We start from the raw sequence: 24,953 nt of genomic DNA, 5'->3' as shown, positions 1-24,953 counted from the left end.
CACACATACAGTACAAACATGGACTACAGAAACACTGTCCACACATACAGTACAAACATGGACTACAGAAACACTGTCCACACATACAGTACAAACATGGACTACAGAAACACTGTCCACACATACAGTACAAACATGGACTACACTGTCCACACATATACAGTACAAACATGGACTACATAAACTCTGTCCACACACATACAGTACAAACATGGACTACAGAAACACTGTCCACACACATACAGTACAAACATGGACTACATAAACACTGTCCACACATACAGTACAAACATGGACTACAGAAACACTGTCCACACATACAGTACAAACATGGACTACAGAAACACTGTCCACACACATACAGTATAAACATGGACTACATAAACACTGTCCACACATACAGTACAAACATGGACTACATAAACACTGTCCACACATACAGTACAAACATGGACTACATAAACACTGTCCACACATACAGTACAAACATGGACTACATAAACACTGTCCACACATACAGTACAAACATGGACTACATAAACACTGTCCACACACATACAGTACAAACATGGACTACATAAACACTGTCCACACACATACAGTACAAACATGGACTACAGAAACACTGTCCACACATACAGTACAAACATGGACTACATAAACACTGTCCACACATACAGTACAAACATGGACTACATAAACACTGTCCACACACATACAGTACAAACATGGACTACATAAACACTGTCCACACACATACAGTACAAACATGGACTACATAAACACTGTCCACACATACAGTACAAACATGGACTACATAAACACTGTCCACACATACAGTACAAACATGGACTACAGAAACACTGTCCACACATACAGTACAAACATGGACTACATAAACACTGTCCACACATACAGTACAAACATGGACTACATAAACACTGTCCACACACATACAGTACAAACATGGACTACATAAACACTGTCCACACATACAGTACAAACATGGACTACATAAATACTGTCCACACACATACAGTACAAACATGGACTACATAAACACTGTCCACACATACAGTACAAACATGGACTACATAAACACTGTCCACACACATACAGTACAAACATGGACTACATAAACACTGTCCACACACATACAGTACAAACATGGACTACATAAACACTGTCCACACATACAGTACAAACATGGACTACAGAAACACTGTCCACACATACAGTACAAACATGGACTACATAAACACTGTCCACACATACAGTACAAACATGGACTACATAAACACTGTCCACACATACAGTACAAACATGGACTACATAAACACTGTCCACACATACAGTACAAACATGGACTACAGAAACACTGTCCACACACATACAGTACAAACATGGACTACATAAACACTGTCCACACATACAGTACAAACATGGACTACATAAACACTGTCCACACACATACAGTACAAACATGGACTACATAAACACTGTCCACACACATACAGTACAAACATGGACTACATAAACACTGTCCACACATACAGTACAAACATGGACTACATAAACACTGTCCACACATACAGTACAAACATGGACTACATAAACACTGTCCACACATACAGTACAAACATGGACTACAGAAATACTGTCCACACACATACAGTACAAACATGGACTACATAAACACTGTCCACACACATACAGTACAAACATGGACTACATAAACACTGTCCACACATACAGTACAAACATGGACTACAGAAACACTGTCCACACACATACAGTACAAACATGGACTACATAAACACTGTCCACACATACAGTACAAACATGGACTACATAAACACTGTCCACACATACAGTACAAACATGGACTACAGAAACACTGTCCACACATACAGTACAAACATGGACTACATAAACACTGTCCACACATACAGTACAAACATGGACTACAGAAACACTGTCCACACACATACAGTACAAACATGGACTACATAAACACTGTCCACACATACAGTACAAACATGGACTACAGAAACACTGTCCACACACATACAGTACAAACATGGACTACATAAACACTGTCCACACATACAGTACAAACATGGACTACATAAACACTGTCCAAACATGGACTACATAAACACTGTCCACACACATACAGTACAAACATGGACTACATAAACACTGTCCACACACATACAGTACAAACATGGACTACATAAACACTGTCCACACATACAGTACAAACATGGACTACATAAACACTGTCCACACACATACAGTACAAACATGGACTACATAAACACTGTCCACACACATACAGTACAAACATGGACTACATAAACACTGTCCACACATACAGTACAAACATGGACTACATAAACACTGTCCACACATACAGTACAAACATGGACTACATAAACACTGTCCACACATACAGTACAAACATGGACTACATAAACACTGTCCACACATACAGTACAAACATGGACTACAGAAACACTGTCCACACATACAGTACAAACATGGACTACAGAAACACTGTCCACACACATACAGTACAAACATGGACTACATAAACACTGTCCACACATACAGTACAAACATGGACTACATAAACACTGTCCACACACTACAGTACAAACATGGACTACATAAACACTGTCCACACATACAGTACAAACATGGACTACATAAACACTGTCCACACATACAGTACAAACATGGACTACAGAAACACTGTCCACACACATACAGTACAAACATGGACTACATAAACACTGTCCACACACATACAGTACAAACATGGACTACATAAACACTGTCCACACATACAGTACAAACATGGACTACATAAACACTGTCCACACATACAGTACAAACATGGACTACATAAACACTGTCCACACACATACAGTACAAACATGGACTACATAAACACTGTCCACACATACAGTACAAACATGGACTACATAAACACTGTCCACACATACAGTACAAACATGGACTACAGAAACACTGTCCACACATACAGTACAAACATGGACTACATAAACACTGTCCACACATACAGTACAAACATGGACTACATAAACACTGTCCACACACATACAGTACAAACATGGACTACATAAACACTGTCCACACATACAGTACAAACATGGACTACAGAAACACTGTCCACACACATACAGTACAAACATGGACTACAGAAACACTGTCCACACATACAGTACAAACATGGACTACAGAAACACTGTCCACACATACAGTACAAACATGGACTACAGAAACACTGTCCACACACATACAGTACAAACATGGACTACACTGTCCACACATATACAGTACAAACATGGACTACATAAACTCTGTCCACACACATACAGTACAAACATGGACTACAGAAACACTGTCCACACACATACAGTACAAACATGGACTACATAAACACTGTCCACACATACAGTACAAACATGGACTACAGAAACACTGTCCACACATACAGTACAAACATGGACTACAGAAACACTGTCCACACACATACAGTACAAACATGGACTACATAAACACTGTCCACACATACAGTACAAACATGGACTACATAAACACTGTCCACACACATACAGTACAAACATGGACTACATAAACACTGTCCACACATACAGTACAAACATGGACTACATAAACACTGTCCACACACATACAGTACAAACATGGACTACAGAAACACTGTCCACACACATACAGTACAAACATGGACTACATAAACACTGTCCACACACATACAGTACAAACATGGACTACAGAAACACTGTCCACACATACAGTACAAACATGGACTACATAAACACTGTCCACACATACAGTACAAACATGGACTACATAAACACTGTCCACACACATACAGTACAAACATGGACTACATAAACACTGTCCACACACATACAGTACAAACATGGACTACATAAACACTGTCCACACATACAGTACAAACATGGACTACATAAACACTGTCCACACATACAGTACAAACATGGACTACAGAAACACTGTCCACACATACAGTACAAACATGGACTACATAAACACTGTCCACACATACAGTACAAACATGGACTACATAAACACTGTCCACACACATACAGTACAAACATGGACTACATAAACACTGTCCACACATACAGTACAAACATGGACTACATAAACACTGTCCACACATACAGTACAAACATGGACTACAGAAAACTGTCCACACACATACAGTACAAACATGGACTACATAAACACTGTCCACACACATACAGTACAAACATGGACTACATAAACACTGTCCACACATACAGTACAAACATGGACTACATAAACACTGTCCACACACATACAGTACAAACATGGACTACATAAACACTGTCCACACATACAGTACAAACATGGACTACAGAAACACTGTCCACACATACAGTACAAACATGGACTACAGAAACACTGTCCACACATACAGTACAAACATGGACTACATAAACACTGTCCACACATACAGTACAAACATGGACTACAGAAACACTGTCCACACACATACAGTACAAACATGGACTACATAAACACTGTCCACACATACAGTACAAACATGGACTACATAAACACTGTCCACACATACAGTACAAACATGGACTACAGAAACACTGTCCACACATACAGTACAAACATGGACTACATAAACACTGTCCAAACATGGACTACATAAACACTGTCCACACACATACAGTACAAACATGGACTACATAAACACTGTCCAAACATGGACTACATAAACACTGTCCACACATACAGTACAAACATGGACTACATAAACACTGTCCACACATACAGTACAAACATGGACTACATAAACACTGTCCACACACATACAGGACAAACATGGACTACATAAACACTGTCCACACACATACAGTACAAACATGGACTACATAAACACTGTCCACACATACAGTACAAACATGGACTACAGAAACACTGTCCACACATACAGTACAAACATGGACTACAGAAACACTGTCCACACATACAGTACAAACATGGACTACATAAACACTGTCCACACACATACAGTACAAACATGGACTACATAAACACTGTCCACACATACAGTACAAACATGGACTACATAAACACTGTCCACACATACAGTACAAACATGGACTACATAAACACTGTCCACACACATACAGTACAAACATGGACTACATAAACACTGTCCACACATACAGTACAAACATGGACTACATAAACACTGTCCACACATACAGTACAAACATGGACTACAGAAACACTGTCCACACATACAGTACAAACATGGACTACATAAACACTGTCCACACATACAGTACAAACATGGACTACAGAAACACTGTCCACACACTACAGTACAAACATGGACTACAGAAACACTGTCCACACACATACAGTACAAACATGGACTACATAAACACTGTCCACACATACAGTACAAACATGGACTACAGAAACACTGTCCACACACATACAGTACAAACATGGACTACAGAAACACTGTCCACACATACAGTACAAACATGGACTACAGAAACACTGTCCACACATACAGTACAAACATGGACTACATAAACACTGTCCACACATACAGTACAAACATGGACTACAGAAACACTGTCCACACATACAGTACAAACATGGACTACATAAACACTGTCCACACATACAGTACAAACATGGACTACATAAACACTGTCCACACACATACAGTACAAACATGGACTACATAAACACTGTCCACACATACAGTACAAACATGGACTACATAAACACTGTCCACACATACAGTACAAACATGGACTACATAAACACTGTCCACACACATACAGTACAAACATGGACTACATAAACACTGTCCACACATACAGTACAAACATGGACTACATAAACACTGTCCACACATACAGTACAAACATGGACTACAGAAACACTGTCCACACATACAGTACAAACATGGACTACATAAACACTGTCCACACATACAGTACAAACATGGACTACAGAAACACTGTCCACACATACAGTACAAACATGGACTACATAAACACTGTCCACACACATACAGTACAAACATGGACTACAGAAACACTGTCCACACACATACAGTACAAACATGGACTACATAAACACTGTCCACACACATACAGTACAAACATGGACTACAGAAACACTGTCCACACACTACAGTACAAACATGGACTACATAAACACTGTCCACACATACAGTACAAACATGGACTACATAAACACTGTCCACACATACAGTACAAACATGGACTACATAAACACTGTCCACACACATACAGTACAAACATGGACTACATAAACACTGTCCACACACATACAGTACAAACATGGACTACATAAACACTGTCCACACATACAGTACAAACATGGACTACATAAACACTGTCCACACATACAGTACAAACATGGACTACATAAACACTGTCCACACACATACAGTACAAACATGGACTACATAAACACTGTCCACACATACAGTACAAACATGGACTACATAAACACTGTCCACACATACAGTACAAACATGGACTACAGAAACACTGTCCACACATACAGTACAAACATGGACTACATAAACACTGTCCACACATACAGTACAAACATGGACTACAGAAACACTGTCCACACACATACAGTACAAACATGGACTACATAAACACTGTCCACACATACAGTACAAACATGGACTACATAAACACTGTCCACACATACAGTACAAACATGGACTACAGAAACACTGTCCACACACATACAGTACAAACATGGACTACAGAAACACTGTCCACACATACAGTACAAACATGGACTACATAAACACTGTCCACACATACAGTACAAACATGGACTACATAAACACTGTCCACACATACAGTACAAACATGGACTACATAAACACTGTCCACACATACAGTACAAACATGGACTACATAAACACTGTCCACACACATACAGTACAAACATGGACTACATAAACACTGTCCACACACATACAGTACAAACATGGACTACATAAACACTGTCCACACATACAGTACAAACATGGACTACATAAACACTGTCCACACATACAGTACAAACATGGACTACATAAACACTGTCCACACACATACAGTACAAACATGGACTACATAAACACTGTCCACACACATACAGTACAAACATGGACTACATAAACACTGTCCACACATACAGTACAAACATGGACTACATAAACACTGTCCACACACATACAGTACAAACATGGACTACAGAAACACTGTCCACACATACAGTACAAACATGGACTACATAAACACTGTCCACACATACAGTACAAACATGGACTACAGAAACACTGTCCACACACATACAGTACAAACATGGACTACATAAACACTGTCCACACATACAGTACAAACATGGACTACATAAACACTGTCCACACATACAGTACAAACATGGACTACAGAAACACTGTCCACACACATACAGTACAAACATGGACTACATAAACACTGTCCACACACATACAGTACAAACATGGACTACATAAACACTGTCCACACATACAGTACAAACATGGACTACATAAACACTGTCCACACACATACAGTACAAACATGGACTACATAAACACTGTCCACACATACAGTACAAACATGGACTACATAAACACTGTCCACACATACAGTACAAACATGGACTACATAAACACTGTCCACACATACAGTACAAACATGGACTACATAAACACTGTCCAAACATGGACTACATAAACACTGTCCACACACATACAGTACAAACATGGACTACATAAACACTGTCCACACATACAGTACAAACATGGACTACAGAAACACTGTCCACACATACAGTACAAACATGGACTACAGAAACACTGTCCACACATACAGTACAAACATGGACTACATAAACACTGTCCAAACATGGACTACATAAACACTGTCCACACACATACAGTACAAACATGGACTACATAAACACTGTCCAAACATGGACTACATAAACACTGTCCACACATACAGTACAAACATGGACTACAGAAACACTGTCCACACATACAGTACAAACATGGACTACATAAACACTGTCCACACACATACAGTACAAACATGGACTACATAAACACTGTCCACACACATACAGTACAAACATGGACTACATAAACACTGTCCACACATACAGTACAAACATGGACTACAGAAACACTGTCCACACATACAGTACAAACATGGACTACAGAAACACTGTCCACACACATACAGTACAAACATGGACTACATAAACACTGTCCACACATACAGTACAAACATGGACTACATAAACACTGTCCACACACATACAGTACAAACATGGACTACATACACACTGTCCACACATACAGTACAAACATGGACTACATAAACACTGTCCACACATACAGTACAAACATGGACTACATAAACACTGTCCACACATACAGTACAAACATGGACTACATAAACACTGTCCACACATACAGTACAAACATGGACTACAGAAACACTGTCCACACACATACAGTACAAACATGGACTACATAAACACTGTCCACACATACAGTACAAACATGGACTACAGAAACACTGTCCACACATACAGTACAAACATGGACTACAGAAACACTGTCCACACATACAGTACAAACATGGACTACATAAACACTGTCCAAACATGGACTACATAAACACTGTCCACACACATACAGTACAAACATGGACTACATAAACACTGTCCAAACATGGACTACATAAACACTGTCCACACATACAGTACAAACATGGACTACAGAAACACTGTCCACACATACAGTACAAACATGGACTACATAAACACTGTCCACACACATACAGTACAAACATGGACTACATAAACACTGTCCACACACATACAGTACAAACATGGACTACATAAACACTGTCCACACATACAGTACAAACATGGACTACATAAACACTGTCCACACATACAGTACAAACATGGACTACATAAACACTGTCCACACATACAGTACAAACATGGACTACATAAACACTGTCCACACACATACAGTACAAACATGGACTACATAAACACTGTCCACACATACAGTACAAACATGGACTACATAAACACTGTCCACACATACAGTACAAACATGGACTACATAAACACTGTCCACACACATACAGTACAAACATGGACTACATAAACACTGTCCACACATACAGTACAAACATGGACTACATAAACACTGTCCACACATACAGTACAAACATGGACTACAGAAACACTGTCCACACATACAGTACAAACATGGACTACATAAACACTGTCCACACATACAGTACAAACATGGACTACATAAACACTGTCCACACATACAGTACAAACATGGACTACATAAACACTGTCCACACACATACAGTACAAACATGGACTACATAAACACTGTCCACACATACAGTACAAACATGGACTACATAAACACTGTCCACACACATACAGTACAAACATGGACTACATAAACACTGTCCACACACTACAGTACAAACATGGACTACAGAAACACTGTCCACACACATACAGTACAAACATGGACTACATAAACACTGTCCACACATACAGTACAAACATGGACTACAGAAACACTGTCCACACATACAGTACAAACATGGACTACAGAAACACTGTCCACACATACAGTACAAACATGGACTACATAAACACTGTCCACACACATACAGTACAAACATGGACTACATAAACACTGTCCACACACTACAGTACAAACATGGACTACATAAACACTGTCCACACATACAGTACAAACATGGACTACATAAACACTGTCCACACACATACAGTACAAACATGGACTACATAAACACTGTCCACACATACAGTACAAACATGGACTACATAAACACTGTCCACACATACAGTACAAACATGGACTACAGAAACACTGTCCACACATACAGTACAAACATGGACTACATAAACACTGTCCAAACATGGACTACATAAACACTGTCCACACATACAGTACAAACATGGACTACAGAAACACTGTCCACACACATACAGTACAAACATGGACTACATAAACACTGTCCACACACATACAGTACAAACATGGACTACAGAAACACTGTCCACACACATACAGTACAAACATGGACTACATAAACACTGTCCACACACATACAGTACAAACATGGACTACATAAACACTGTCCACACACATACAGTACAAACATGGACTACAGAAACACTGTCCACACACTACAGTACAAACATGGACTACATAAACACTGTCCACACACATACAGTACAAACATGGACTACAGAAACACTGTCCACACACATACAGTACAAACATGGACTACATAAACACTGTCCACACATACAGTACAAACATGGACTACATAAACACTGTCCACACACATACAGTACAAACATGGACTACATAAACACTGTCCACACACATACAGTACAAACATGGACTACATAAACACTGTCCACACACATACAGTACAAACATGGACTACATAAACACTGTCCACACATACAGTACAAACATGGACTACAGAAACACTGTCCACACATACAGTACAAACATGGACTACAGAAACACTGTCCACACATACAGTACAAACATGGACTACATAAACACTGTCCACACATACAGTACAAACATGGACTACATAAACACTGTCCACACATACAGTACAAACATGGACTACATAAACACTGTCCACACACATACAGTACAAACATGGACTACATAAACACTGTCCACACATACAGTACAAACATGGACTACATAAACACTGTCCACACATACAGTACAAACATGGACTACAGAAACACTGTCCACACATACAGTACAAACATGGACTACATAAACACTGTCCAAACATGGACTACATAAACACTGTCCACACATACAGTACAAACATGGACTACAGAAACACTGTCCACACACATACAGTACAAACATGGACTACATAAACACTGTCCACACATACAGTACAAACATGGACTACAGAAACACTGTCCACACACATACAGTACAAACATGGACTACAGAAACACTGTCCACACATACAGTACAAACATGGACTACAGAAACACTGTCCACACATACAGTACAAACATGGACTACACTGTCCACACATATACAGTACAAACATGGACTACATAAACTCTGTCCACACACATACAGTACAAACATGGACTACAGAAACACTGTCCACACATACAGTACAAACATGGACTACATAAACACTGTCCACACATACAGTACAAACATGGACTACATAAACACTGTCCACACATACAGTACAAACATGGACTACATAAACACTGTCCACACATACAGTACAAACATGGACTACATAAACACTGTCCACACACATACAGTACAAACATGGACTACATAAACACTGTCCACACATACAGTACAAACATGGACTACATAAACACTGTCCACACATACAGTACAAACATGGACTACAGAAACACTGTCCACACACATACAGTACAAACATGGACTACATAAACACTGTCCACACACATACAGTACAAACATGGACTACAGAAACACTGTCCACACATACAGTACAAACATGGACTACATAAACACTGTCCACACATACAGTACAAACATGGACTACATAAACACTGTCCACACACATACAGTACAAACATGGACTACATAAACACTGTCCACACACATACAGTACAAACATGGACTACATAAACACTGTCCACACATACAGTACAAACATGGACTACATAAACACTGTCCACACACATACAGTACAAACATGGACTACATAAACACTGTCCACACATACAGTACAAACATGGACTACATAAACACTGTCCACACATACAGTACAAACATGGACTACATAAACACTGTCCACACATACAGTACAAACATGGACTACAGAAACACTGTCCACACATACAGTACAAACATGGACTACAGAAACACTGTCCACACACATACAGTACAAACATGGACTACATAAACACTGTCCACACATACAGTACAAACATGGACTACATAAACACTGTCCACACACATACAGTACAAACATGGACTACAGAAACACTGTCCACACACATACAGTACAAACATGGACTACATAAACACTGTCCACACACATACAGTACAAACATGGACTACAGAAACACTGTCCACACATACAGTACAAACATGGACTACATAAACACTGTCCACACATACAGTACAAACATGGACTACATAAACACTGTCCACACACATACAGTACAAACATGGACTACATAAACACTGTCCACACACATACAGTACAAACATGGACTACATAAACACTGTCCACACATACAGTACAAACATGGACTACATAAACACTGTCCACACATACAGTACAAACATGGACTACAGAAACACTGTCCACACATACAGTACAAACATGGACTACATAAACACTGTCCACACATACAGTACAAACATGGAGTACATAAACACTGTCCACACACATACAGTACAAACATGGACTACATAAACACTGTCCACACATACAGTACAAACATGGACTACAGAAACACTGTCCACACACATACAGTACAAACATGGACTACAGAAACACTGTCCACACATACAGTACAAACATGGACTACATAAACACTGTCCACACATACAGTACAAACATGGACTACATAAACACTGTCCACACATACAGTACAAACATGGACTACATAAACACTGTCCACACATACAGTACAAACATGGACTACAGAAACACTGTCCACACACATACAGTACAAACATGGACTACATAAACACTGTCCACACACATACAGTACAAACATGGACTACATAAACACTGTCCACACATACAGTACAAACATGGACTACATAAACACTGTCCACACATACAGTACAAACATGGACTACATAAACACTGTCCACACACATACAGTACAAACATGGACTACATAAACACTGTCCACACACATACAGTACAAACATGGACTACATAAACACTGTCCACACATACAGTACAAACATGGACTACATAAACACTGTCCACACATACAGTACAAACATGGACTACAGAAACACTGTCCACACATACAGTACAAACATGGACTACATAAACACTGTCCACACATACAGTACAAACATGGACTACATAAACACTGTCCACACAATCAGTACAAACATGGACTACATAAACACTGTCCACACACTACAGTACAAACATGGACTACATAAACACTGTCCACACACATACAGTACAAACATGGACTACAGAAACACTGTCCACACATACAGTACAAACATGGACTACAGAAACACTGTCCACACATACAGTACAAACATGGACTACAACTGTCCACACATAAGTACAAACATGGACTACATAAACTCTGTCCACACACATACAGTACAAACATGGACTACAGAAACACTGTCCACACACATACAGTACAAACATGGACTACATAAACACTGTCCACACATACAGTACAAACATGGACTACAGAAACACTGTCCACACATACAGTACAAACATGGACTACAGAAACACTGTCCACACACATACAGTACAAACATGGACTACATAAACACTGTCCACACATACAGTACAAACATGGACTACATAAACACTGTCCACACATACAGTACAAACATGGACTACATAAACACTGTCCACACACATACAGTACAAACATGGACTACATAAACACTGTCCACACATACAGTACAAACATGGACTACATAAACACTGTCCACACACATACAGTACAAACATGGACTACATAAACACTGTCCACACACATACAGTACAAACATGGACTACAGAAACACTGTCCACACATACAGTACAAACATGGACTACATAAACACTGTCCACACATACAGTACAAACATGGACTACATAAACACTGTCCACACACATACAGTACAAACATGGACTACATAAACACTGTCCACACACATACAGTACAAACATGGACTACATAAACACTGTCCACACATACAGTACAAACATGGACTACATAAACACTGTCCACACATACAGTACAAACATGGACTACAGAAACACTGTCCACACATACAGTACAAACATGGACTACATAAACACTGTCCACACATACAGTACAAACATGGACTACATAAACACTGTCCACACACATACAGTACAAACATGGACTACATAAACACTGTCCACACATACAGTACAAACATGGACTACATAAACACTGTCCACACATACAGTACAAACATGGACTACATAAACACTGTCCACACACATACAGTACAAACATGGACTACATAAACACTGTCCACACACATACAGTACAAACATGGACTACATAAACACTGTCCACACATACAGTACAAACATGGACTACAGAAACACTGTCCACACACATACAGTACAAACATGGACTACATAAACACTGTCCACACATACAGTACAAACATGGACTACAGAAACACTGTCCACACATACAGTACAAACATGGACTACAGAAACACTGTCCACACATACAGTACAAACATGGACTACATAAACACTGTCCACACATACAGTACAAACATGGACTACAGAAACACTGTCCACACACATACAGTACAAACATGGACTACATAAACACTGTCCACACATACAGTACAAACATGGACTACAGAAACACTGTCCACACATACAGTACAAACATGGACTACAGAAACACTGTCCACACATACAGTACAAACATGGACTACATAAACACTGTCCAAACATGGACTACATAAACACTGTCCACACACATACAGTACAAACATGGACTACATAAACACTGTCCAAACATGGACTACATAAACACTGTCCACACATACAGTACAAACATGGACTACATAAACACTGTCCACACACATACAGTACAAACATGGACTACATAAACACTGTCCACACACATACAGTACAAACATGGACTACATAAACACTGTCCACACACATACAGTACAAACATGGACTACATAAACACTGTCCACACATACAGTACAAACATGGACTACATAAACACTGTCCACACATACAGTACAAACATGGACTACATAAACACTGTCCACACATCAGTACAAACATGGACTACATAAACACTGTCCACACACATACAGTACAAACATGGACTACATAAACACTGTCCACACATACAGTACAAACATGGACTACATAAACACTGTCCACACATACAGTACAAACATGGACTACAGAAACACTGTCCACACACATACAGTACAAACATGGACTACATAAACACTGTCCACACATACAGTACAAACATGGACTACATAAACACTGTCCACACACAGTACAAACATGGACTACATAAACACTGTCCACACATACAGTACAAACATGGACTACAGAAACACTGTCCACACACTACAGTACAAACATGGACTACATAAACACTGTCCACACATACAGTACAAACATGGACTACATAAACACTGTCCACACACATACAGTACAAACATGGACTACATAAACACTGTCCACACATACAGTACAAACATGGACTACATAAACACTGTCCACACACATACAGTACAAACATGGACTACAGAAACACTGTCCACACACATACAGTACAAACATGGACTACAGAAACACTGTCCACACATACAGTACAAACATGGACTACAAAACACTGTCCACACATATACAGTACAAACATGGACTACATAAACTCTGTCCACACACATACAGTACAAACATGGACTACATAAACACTGTCCACACACATACAGTACAAACATGGACTACATAAACACTGTCCACACATACAGTACAAACATGGACTACATAAACACTGTCCACACATACAGTACAAACATGGACTACATAAACACTGTCCACACATACAGTACAAACATGGACTACAGAAACACTGTCCACACACTACAGTACAAACATGGACTACATAAACACTGTCCACACATACAGTACAAACATGGACTACATAAACACTGTCCACACATAAGCAAACATGGACTACATAAACACTGTCCACACATCAGTCAAACATGGACTACATAAACACTGTCCACAACGTCAAACATGGACTACAGAAACACTGTCCACACACATACAGTACAAACATGGACTACATAAACACTGTCCACACACATACAGTACAAACATGGACTACAGAAATACTGTCCACACACATACAGTACAAACATGGACTACATAAACACTGTCCACACACATACAGTACAAACATGGACTACATAAACACTGTCCACACACATACAGTACAAACATGGACTACATAAACACTGTCCACACACATACAGTACAAACATGGACTACATAAACACTGTCCACACATACAGTACAAACATGGACTACAGAAACACTGTCCACACAAACAGTACAAACATAGACTACAGAAACACTGTCCACACATACAGTACAAACATGGACTACATAAACACTGTCCACACACATACAGTACAAACATGGACTACATAAACACTGTCCACACACATACAGTACAAACATGGACTACATAAACACTGTCCACACACATACAGTACAAACATGGACTACATAAACACTGTCCACACACATACAGTACAAACATGGACTACATAAACACTGTCCACACACATACAGTACAAACATGGACTACAGAAACACTGTCCACACATACAGTACAAACATGGACTACACCTGTCCACACATACAGTACAAACATGGACTACATAAACTCTGTCCACACATACAGTACAAACATGGACTACAGAAACACTGTCCACACATACAGTACAAACATGGACTACAGAAACACTGTCCACACATACAGTACAAACATGGACTACAGAAACACTGTCCACACATACAGTACAAACATGGACTACAGAAAGACTGTCCACACATACAGTACAAACATGGACTACAGAAACACTGTCCACACACATACAGTACAAACATGGACTACAGAAATACTGTCCACACATACAGTACAAACATGGACTACATAAACACTGTCCACACACATACAGTACAAACATGGACTACATAAACACTGTCCACACATACAGTACATCATGGACTACATAAACACTGTCCACACACATACACACTGGGCTTTGGTGAAAAGTTCTGCACTATATAGGGAACAGGGTGCAAGAACTGCACTATATAGGGAACAGAATGTAAGTAGTGCACTATATAGGGAACAGGGTGTAAGTAGTGCACTACATCTGGAAGATGATGCCATTTGGGATGTAGACTTGGTCGTCAGGTAATACATGCCCTCTCTCCCTCCCTCCCTCCAGATCTCTCCGGAGGTGCTGTGTCGAGCGGGGGTCAAAGTGCACCGGACCGTCCAGCAGAGTGGCCAGTTCGTCGTCTGTTTCCCGGCAGCGTTCGTCTCCAAGGTGTGCTGCGGCTACAGCGTCTCCGAGACAGTGCACTTCGCCACCCCCCAGTGGCTGAACACGGGATACCAGGCTGCCAAGGTTGGAGCCCCCCGTCGTATCAATACTTGAAGGAAAAGCTATTAGTTGAAAGAAGAGTATAGTTTAATTCAGTACATAATGGATTATAATGTTACCTGCCATGCTAACGTTGCTGTAGTATTTAGTATAGTGTTACTAGTCGTTGGCATCGGCATGATAAATGTTGTTTTCACAGATAAAGTTGCAAGATCAGTTTGGTTAATGTATTGGTCTTCAACATTAATACAGATTCTTAAACACAGTTCTCCATAAAAAAAATCTTCATTACTTTTCTGTTACAATAAAAATATATATATATTGTTATTCAAGACAATTTCAAAGTGATATAAATGTCTTTGCTAAAATTAACGAAAATCCATTTTCGTTTAGGAGTCTGACCACATAGAGTATGAACTCCTGTACCCGTCCTGTACCTCTCCATGCTCCTGTACATCTTGGGGTGGCCAGTTTGACTGAGTTCCAGTCCTGAAAGCTCCTCACGAAGGGGTGGTAACCAGACTCTAAAGTCTGACTTAACCAGCTTCCTGGCAAAGTCAACACATAGTTTAGTCAGTCAGTCAGTCTGTCTATCAGTCAGTCAGTTCAGATAGAGTGGACAAACTGAGGGTAGAGAGTGCCTCTGTGTACCCGGTGTTCCGCTGGTCAATTCAGTATCAAAGATTCTGTTATCCACATGGATTTCAGTTACATACACATCTACTGCATGAAAGGAGGGATTTGCGAGGGTTTACCAAACTGAGCACATCCATTCATCTGAACTGGGATATGTTGTCAAAAGACCCTGTCATATCAAATGTTGAAATATCTCTTACCTCTCCTCCCCAGGAGCTGAAATGTCGACGCATAGAGAGGTCCTTCTCCATGGAGAAGTTGCTGTACCAGATCGCAATGTCAGAATCTAAACGGGAGAATGGTGTCATTCTGAGTACCATGACCTCACTTCTCAAAGACCTCAGGTGGGTTTAACTATTTAACCAATAGCAGTATTATCATTCCAGATCACAGTATCAATAGCAGTAGTATCATTCCAGATCACAGTATCAATAGCAGTATTATCATTCCAGATCACAGTATCAATAGCAGTATTATCATTCCAGATCACAGTATCAATAGCAGTATTATCATTCCAGATCACAGTATCAATAGCAGTAGTATCATTCCAGATCACAGTATTAATAGCAGTATTATCATTCCAGATCACAGTATCAATAGCAGTATTATCATTCCAGATCACAGTATCAATAGCAGTAGTATCATTCCAGATCACAGTATCAATAGCAGTATTATCATTCCAGATCACAGTATCAATAGCAGTATTATCATTCCAGATCACAGTATTAATAGCAGAATTATCATTGTAGGTCACAGTATCATTGTAGGTCACAGTATCATTGTAGATCACAGTATCATTGTAGATCACAGTATCATTGTAGATCACAGTATCATTGTAGATCACAGTATCATTGTAGATCACCAGACGTGCTACCTGTCCCAGACCTGCTGTTTTCAAGGAGCGGTAGAGATACTCTGAATGATCGGCTATGAAAAGCCAACTGACATTTACTCCTGAGGTGCTGACATGCTGCACCCTCGACATCCACTGTGATTATTATTATTTGACCCTGCTGGTCATCTATGAACATTTGAACATCTTGGCCATGTTCTGTTATAATCTCCACCCGAACAGCCAGAAGAGGACTGGCCTCCCCTCAGACCCTGGTTCCTCTCTAGGTTTCTTCCTAGGTTCTGGCCTTTCTAGGGAGTTTTTCCTAGCCACCGTGCTTCTACACCTGCATTGCTTGCTGTTTGGGGTTTTAGGCTGGGTTTCTGTACAGCACTTTGTGATATCAGCTGATGTAAGAAGGGCTATATAAATACATTTGATTTTATCACAGTCCCATCATACATAGAATGTAAGGCTACTCACCCCACCACCTGTTGAATATACAGCTGTGGGATGAGGCTGGAGAAATGGAACCACTCTCAAGAATCAATCATCATTCATTTAAAAGTACGTTACCTATTGCAAATTGACCCTTTCTACAACTTTAAAAAAAGGAAACAGTAGCCATTGATTACAGACGATACACCAGTCTGCTCTACCTGTTCCAGGGATACAGAGTTGAGACAGCGCAGGGATCTGTTTGACGCCGGGCTGCGGTCTGTTGCCCGCTACTGTAGCCATGACAACCAGGCCTCGTCAGAGAGCAGGAGGATCCAGCGCCAGTGGCTGAGGCTCGACCCCTCGGACCGACGCTGCCAGGTGTGCCAACACCTCTGCTACCTCTCCATGGTGAGTCTTTACTGGGCAGGGAAGGTTGGGCACAAACATAGGCAGGGATTCAATCAAAGGCACGTTGTCGACAAGCGCACTGCACGGCCAACAAGGAGCCTTCTGAAAGGCCATTTCCCCGATGTTCGTGGAGATGGCATCGATGGTTAAGTCTGCAGATGTGAGCTCAATCGTAAATGTCTTGTAGAAAGACCGGTCTTACTTTATTGTCCCTGGAGGGAAAATGTTGTGTTTATTCTGTCCTGATGGCATGCTCCTCATGTCCCTGCAGGTGGTTCAGGAGGGAAAATGTTGTGTTTATTCTATGTCCTGATGGCATGCTCCTCATGTCCCTGCAGGTGGTTCAGGAGGGAAAATGTTGTGTTTATTCTATGTCCTGATGGCATGCTCCTCATGTCCCTGCAGGTGGTTCAGGAGGGAAAATGTTGTGTTTATTCTGTCCTGATGGCATGCTCCTCATGTCCCTGCAGGTGGTTCAGGAGGGAAAATGTTGTGTTTATTCTTGTCCTGATGGCATGCTCCTCATGTCCCTGCAGGTGGTTCAGGAGGGAAAATGTTGTGTTTATTCTGTCCTGATGGCATGCTCCTCATGTCCCTGCAGGTGGTTCAGGAGGGAAAATGTTGTGTTTATTCTATGTCCTGATGGCATGCTCCTCATGTCCCTGCAGGTGGTTCAGGAGGGAAAATGTTGTGTTTATTCTTGTCCTGATGGCATGCTCCTCATGTCCCTGCAGGTGGTTCAGGAGGGAAAATGTTGTGTTTATTCTGTCCTGATGGCATGCTCCTCATGTCCCTGCAGGTGGTTCAGGAGGGAAAATGTTGTGTTTATTCTATGTCCTGATGGCATGCTCCTCATGTCCCTGCAGGTGGTTCAGGAGGGAAAATGTTGTGTTTATTCTATGTCCTGATGGCATGCTCCTCATGTCCCTGCAGGTGGTTCAGGAGGGAAAATGTTGTGTTTATTCTGTCCTGATGGCATGCTCCTCATGTCCCTGCAGGTGGTTCAGGAGGGAAAATGTTGTGTTTATTCTATGTCCTGATGGCATGCTCCTCATGTCCCTGCAGGTGGTTCAGGAGGGAAAATGTTGTGTTTATTCTATGTCCTGATGGCATGCTCCTCATGTCCCTGCAGGTGGTTCAGGAGGGAAAATGTTGTGTTTATTCTAGTCCTGATGGCATGCTCCTCATGTCCCTGCAGGTGGTTCAGGAGGGAAAATGTTGTGTTTATTCTATGTCCTGATGGCATGCTCCTCATGTCCCTGCAGGTGGTTCAGGAGGGAAAATGTTGTGTTTATTCTTGTCCTGATGGCATGCTCCTCATGTCCCTGCAGGTGGTTCAGGAGGGAAAATGTTGTGTTTATTCTTGTCCTGATGGCATGCTCCTCATGTCCCTGCAGGTGGTTCAGGAGGGAAAATGTTGTGTTTATTCTGTCCTGATGGCATGCTCCTCATGTCCCTGCAGGTGGTTCAGGAGGGAAAATGTTGTGTTTATTCTATGTCCTGATGGCATGCTCCTCATGTCCCTGCAGGTGGTTCAGGAGGGAAAATGTTGTGTTTATTCTGTCCTGATGGCATGCTCCTCATGTCCCTGCAGGTGGTTCAGGAGGGAAAATGTTGTGTTTATTCTATGTCCTGATGGCATGCTCCTCATGTCCCTGCAGGTGGTTCAGGAGGGAAAATGTTGTGTTTATTCTATGTCCTGATGGCATGCTCCTCATGTCCCTGCAGGTGGTTCAGGAGGGAAAATGTTGTGTTTATTCTGTCCTGATGGCATGCTCCTCATGTCCCTGCAGGTGGTTCAGGAGGGAAAATGTTGTGTTTATTCTGTCCTGATGGCATGCTCCTCATGTCCCTGCAGGTGGTTCAGGAGGGAAAATGTTGTGTTTATTCTATGTCCTGATGGCATGCTCCTCATGTCCCTGCAGGTGGTTCAGGAGGGAAAATGTTGTGTTTATTCTGTCCTGATGGCATGCTCCTCATGTCCCTGCAGGTGGTTCAGGAGGGAAAATGTTGTGTTTATTCTATGTCCTGATGGCATGCTCCTCATGTCCCTGCAGGTGGTTCAGGAGGGAAAATGTTGTGTTTATTCTGTCCTGATGGCATGCTCCTCATGTCCCTGCAGGTGGTTCAGGAGGGAAAATGTTGTGTTTATTCTATGTCCTGATGGCATGCTCCTCATGTCCCTGCAGGTGGTTCAGGAGAGTGAGAACGTGGTGTTCTGTCTGGAGTGTGTCCTGCTGTACGTACAGAAACACAAGTCTTGCCGAGGCCTCAAAATGATGTACCGTTACGACGAGGTACTACAGTACACTACACACTACTACAGTACACTACGCTACACACTACGCTACTACAGTACACTACACACTACTACAGTACACTACACTACACACAACTACAGTACACTACACGACACACTACTACAGTACGCTACACACTACACACTACTACAGTACACTACGCTACACACTACGCTACTACAGTACACTACACACTACTACAGTACACTACACTACACACAACTACAGTACACTACACGACACACTACTACAGTACGCTACACACTACTACAGTACGCTACACACTACTACAGTACGCTACACACTACTACAGTACACTACACACTACTACAGTACGCTACACACTACTACAGTACACTAAACACTACTACAGTACACTACACACCACTACAGTACACTACACACCACTACAGTACGCTACACACTACTACAGTACACTGCACACTACTACAGTACACTACACACCACTACAGTACACTACACACTACTACAGTACGCTACACACTACTACAGTACACTACACTACACACAACTACAGTACACTACACACAACTACAGTACACTACACACAACTACAGTACACTACACACTACTACAGTACACTACACACTACTACAGTACACTACACACTACTACAGTACACGACACACCACTACAGTACACTACACACCACTACACACTACTACAGTACACTACACACTACTACAGTACACAACTACAGTACACTACACACTACTACAGTACACTACACACTACTACAGTACATTACACACTACTACAGTGCACTACTACTACAGTACACTTCACACTACTACAGTGCACTACATTACACACAACTACAGTGCACACTACTACAGTACAGTACTACAGTGCACTACACACTACACTACAAACTACTAAAGTACACAACTACAGTACAGTACTACAGTGCACTACACACTACTACAGTACACTACACTACAAACGACTAAAGTACACAACTACAGTACACTACTACAGCACATTACTACAGTGCACTACACACTACTACAGTATACTACCCACTACTACAGTACAGTACTACAGTACACACTACTAAAGTATACTTCAGTACACTACTAAAGTACACTACTAAAGTACACTACACACTACTAAAGTGCACAACTACAGTACACTACACACTACTACAGTACGCTACACACTACTACAGTACACGACACACCACTACATTACACTACTACAGCACACTACTACAGTACACTACACACTACTACAGTACACAACTACAGTACACAACTACAGTACACTACACACCACTACACACTACTACAGTACACAACACACCACTACAGTACACTACTACAGTACACAACTACAGTACACTACACACTACTACAGTACACTACACACTACTACAGTACACTACTAAAGTACACAACTACAGTACACTACTACAGTGCACTACACACTACTACAGTGCACTACACACTGCTACAGTACACTACACACTACTACAGTACACTACACTACACACTGCTACAGTACACTACACACTAATACAGTACACTACACTACTACTACAGTACACTTCACACTACTACAGTGCACTACATTACACACAACTACAGTACACACTACTACAGTACAGTACTACAGTGCACTACACTACACACTACAAACTACAGTACACTACTACAGTGCACTACACACTACTACAGCACACTACTACAGCACACTACTACAGTACACTACTACAGTGCACTACACACTACTACAGTACACTACACACTACTACACAACTACAGTACACTACACACAACTACAGTACACTACACACAACTACAGTACACTACACACTACAGTACACAACTACAGTACACACTACTACAGTACACAACTACAGTATACTACAGTACTACAGTGCACTACACTACTACAGTACACTACTAAAGTGCACAACTACAGTACACTACTACAGTGCGCTATACTACACACTACACTACAAACTACTAAAGTACACAACTACAGTACAGTACTACAGTGCACTACACACTACTACAGTACACTACACACTACTACAGTACAGTACTACAGTGCACTACACTACACACTACAAACTACAGTACACTACTACAGCACACTACTACAGCACACCACTACAGTACAGTACTACAGTGCACTACACACTACTACAGTACACTACACACTACAACAGTACACTACTACTACAGTACACTACTACTACAGTACACTTCACACTACTACAGTGCACTACATTACACACAACTACAGTACACACTACTACAGTACAGTACTACAGTGCACTACACTACAAACTACAGTACACTACTACAGTGCACTACTACAGTACACTACTACAGTGCACTACACACTACTACAGTACAGTACTACTACAGTACACTTCACACTACTACAGTGCACTACATTACACACTACAAACTACAGTACATTACTACAGTGCACTACACACTACTACAGCACACTACTACAGTACACTACACACTACTACACAACTACAGTACACTACACACAACTACAGTACACTACAGTACACTACAGTACACAACTACAGTACACACTACTACAGTACACTACAGTACTACAGTGCACTACACTACTACAGTACACTACACACTACTAAAGTGCACAACTACAGTACACTACTACAGTGCACTACAGTACACTACAACAGTACAGTACTACAGTGCACTACACT

General features: G+C 40.9%; 1 protein-coding gene across 1 annotated transcript in view; it reads left to right on the top strand.

Moving 5' to 3' along the window:
* LOC106574054 (protein Jumonji) overlaps nucleotides 1-24,953 on the top strand; it is a 181,484-nt gene that overhangs the window by 152,924 nt on the left and 3,607 nt on the right. The window contains exons 15-18 of the mRNA XM_045719244.1: nucleotides 17,462-17,644; nucleotides 18,470-18,600; nucleotides 19,757-19,937; nucleotides 22,127-22,234. Coding sequence (XP_045575200.1) covers nucleotides 17,462-17,644; nucleotides 18,470-18,600; nucleotides 19,757-19,937; nucleotides 22,127-22,234 — 603 coding nt within the window. The remainder of the gene's footprint in view (nucleotides 1-17,461; nucleotides 17,645-18,469; nucleotides 18,601-19,756; nucleotides 19,938-22,126; nucleotides 22,235-24,953) is intronic.

The sequence above is a fragment of the Salmo salar genome, chromosome ssa05 (assembly GCF_905237065.1).
Source record: "Salmo salar chromosome ssa05, Ssal_v3.1, whole genome shotgun sequence".
NCBI classification, from domain to species: Eukaryota; Metazoa; Chordata; class Actinopteri; order Salmoniformes; family Salmonidae; genus Salmo; species Salmo salar.
Note: the sequence above shows the minus strand (reverse complement) of the source record. Positions and strands in the feature narration are given on the sequence as shown.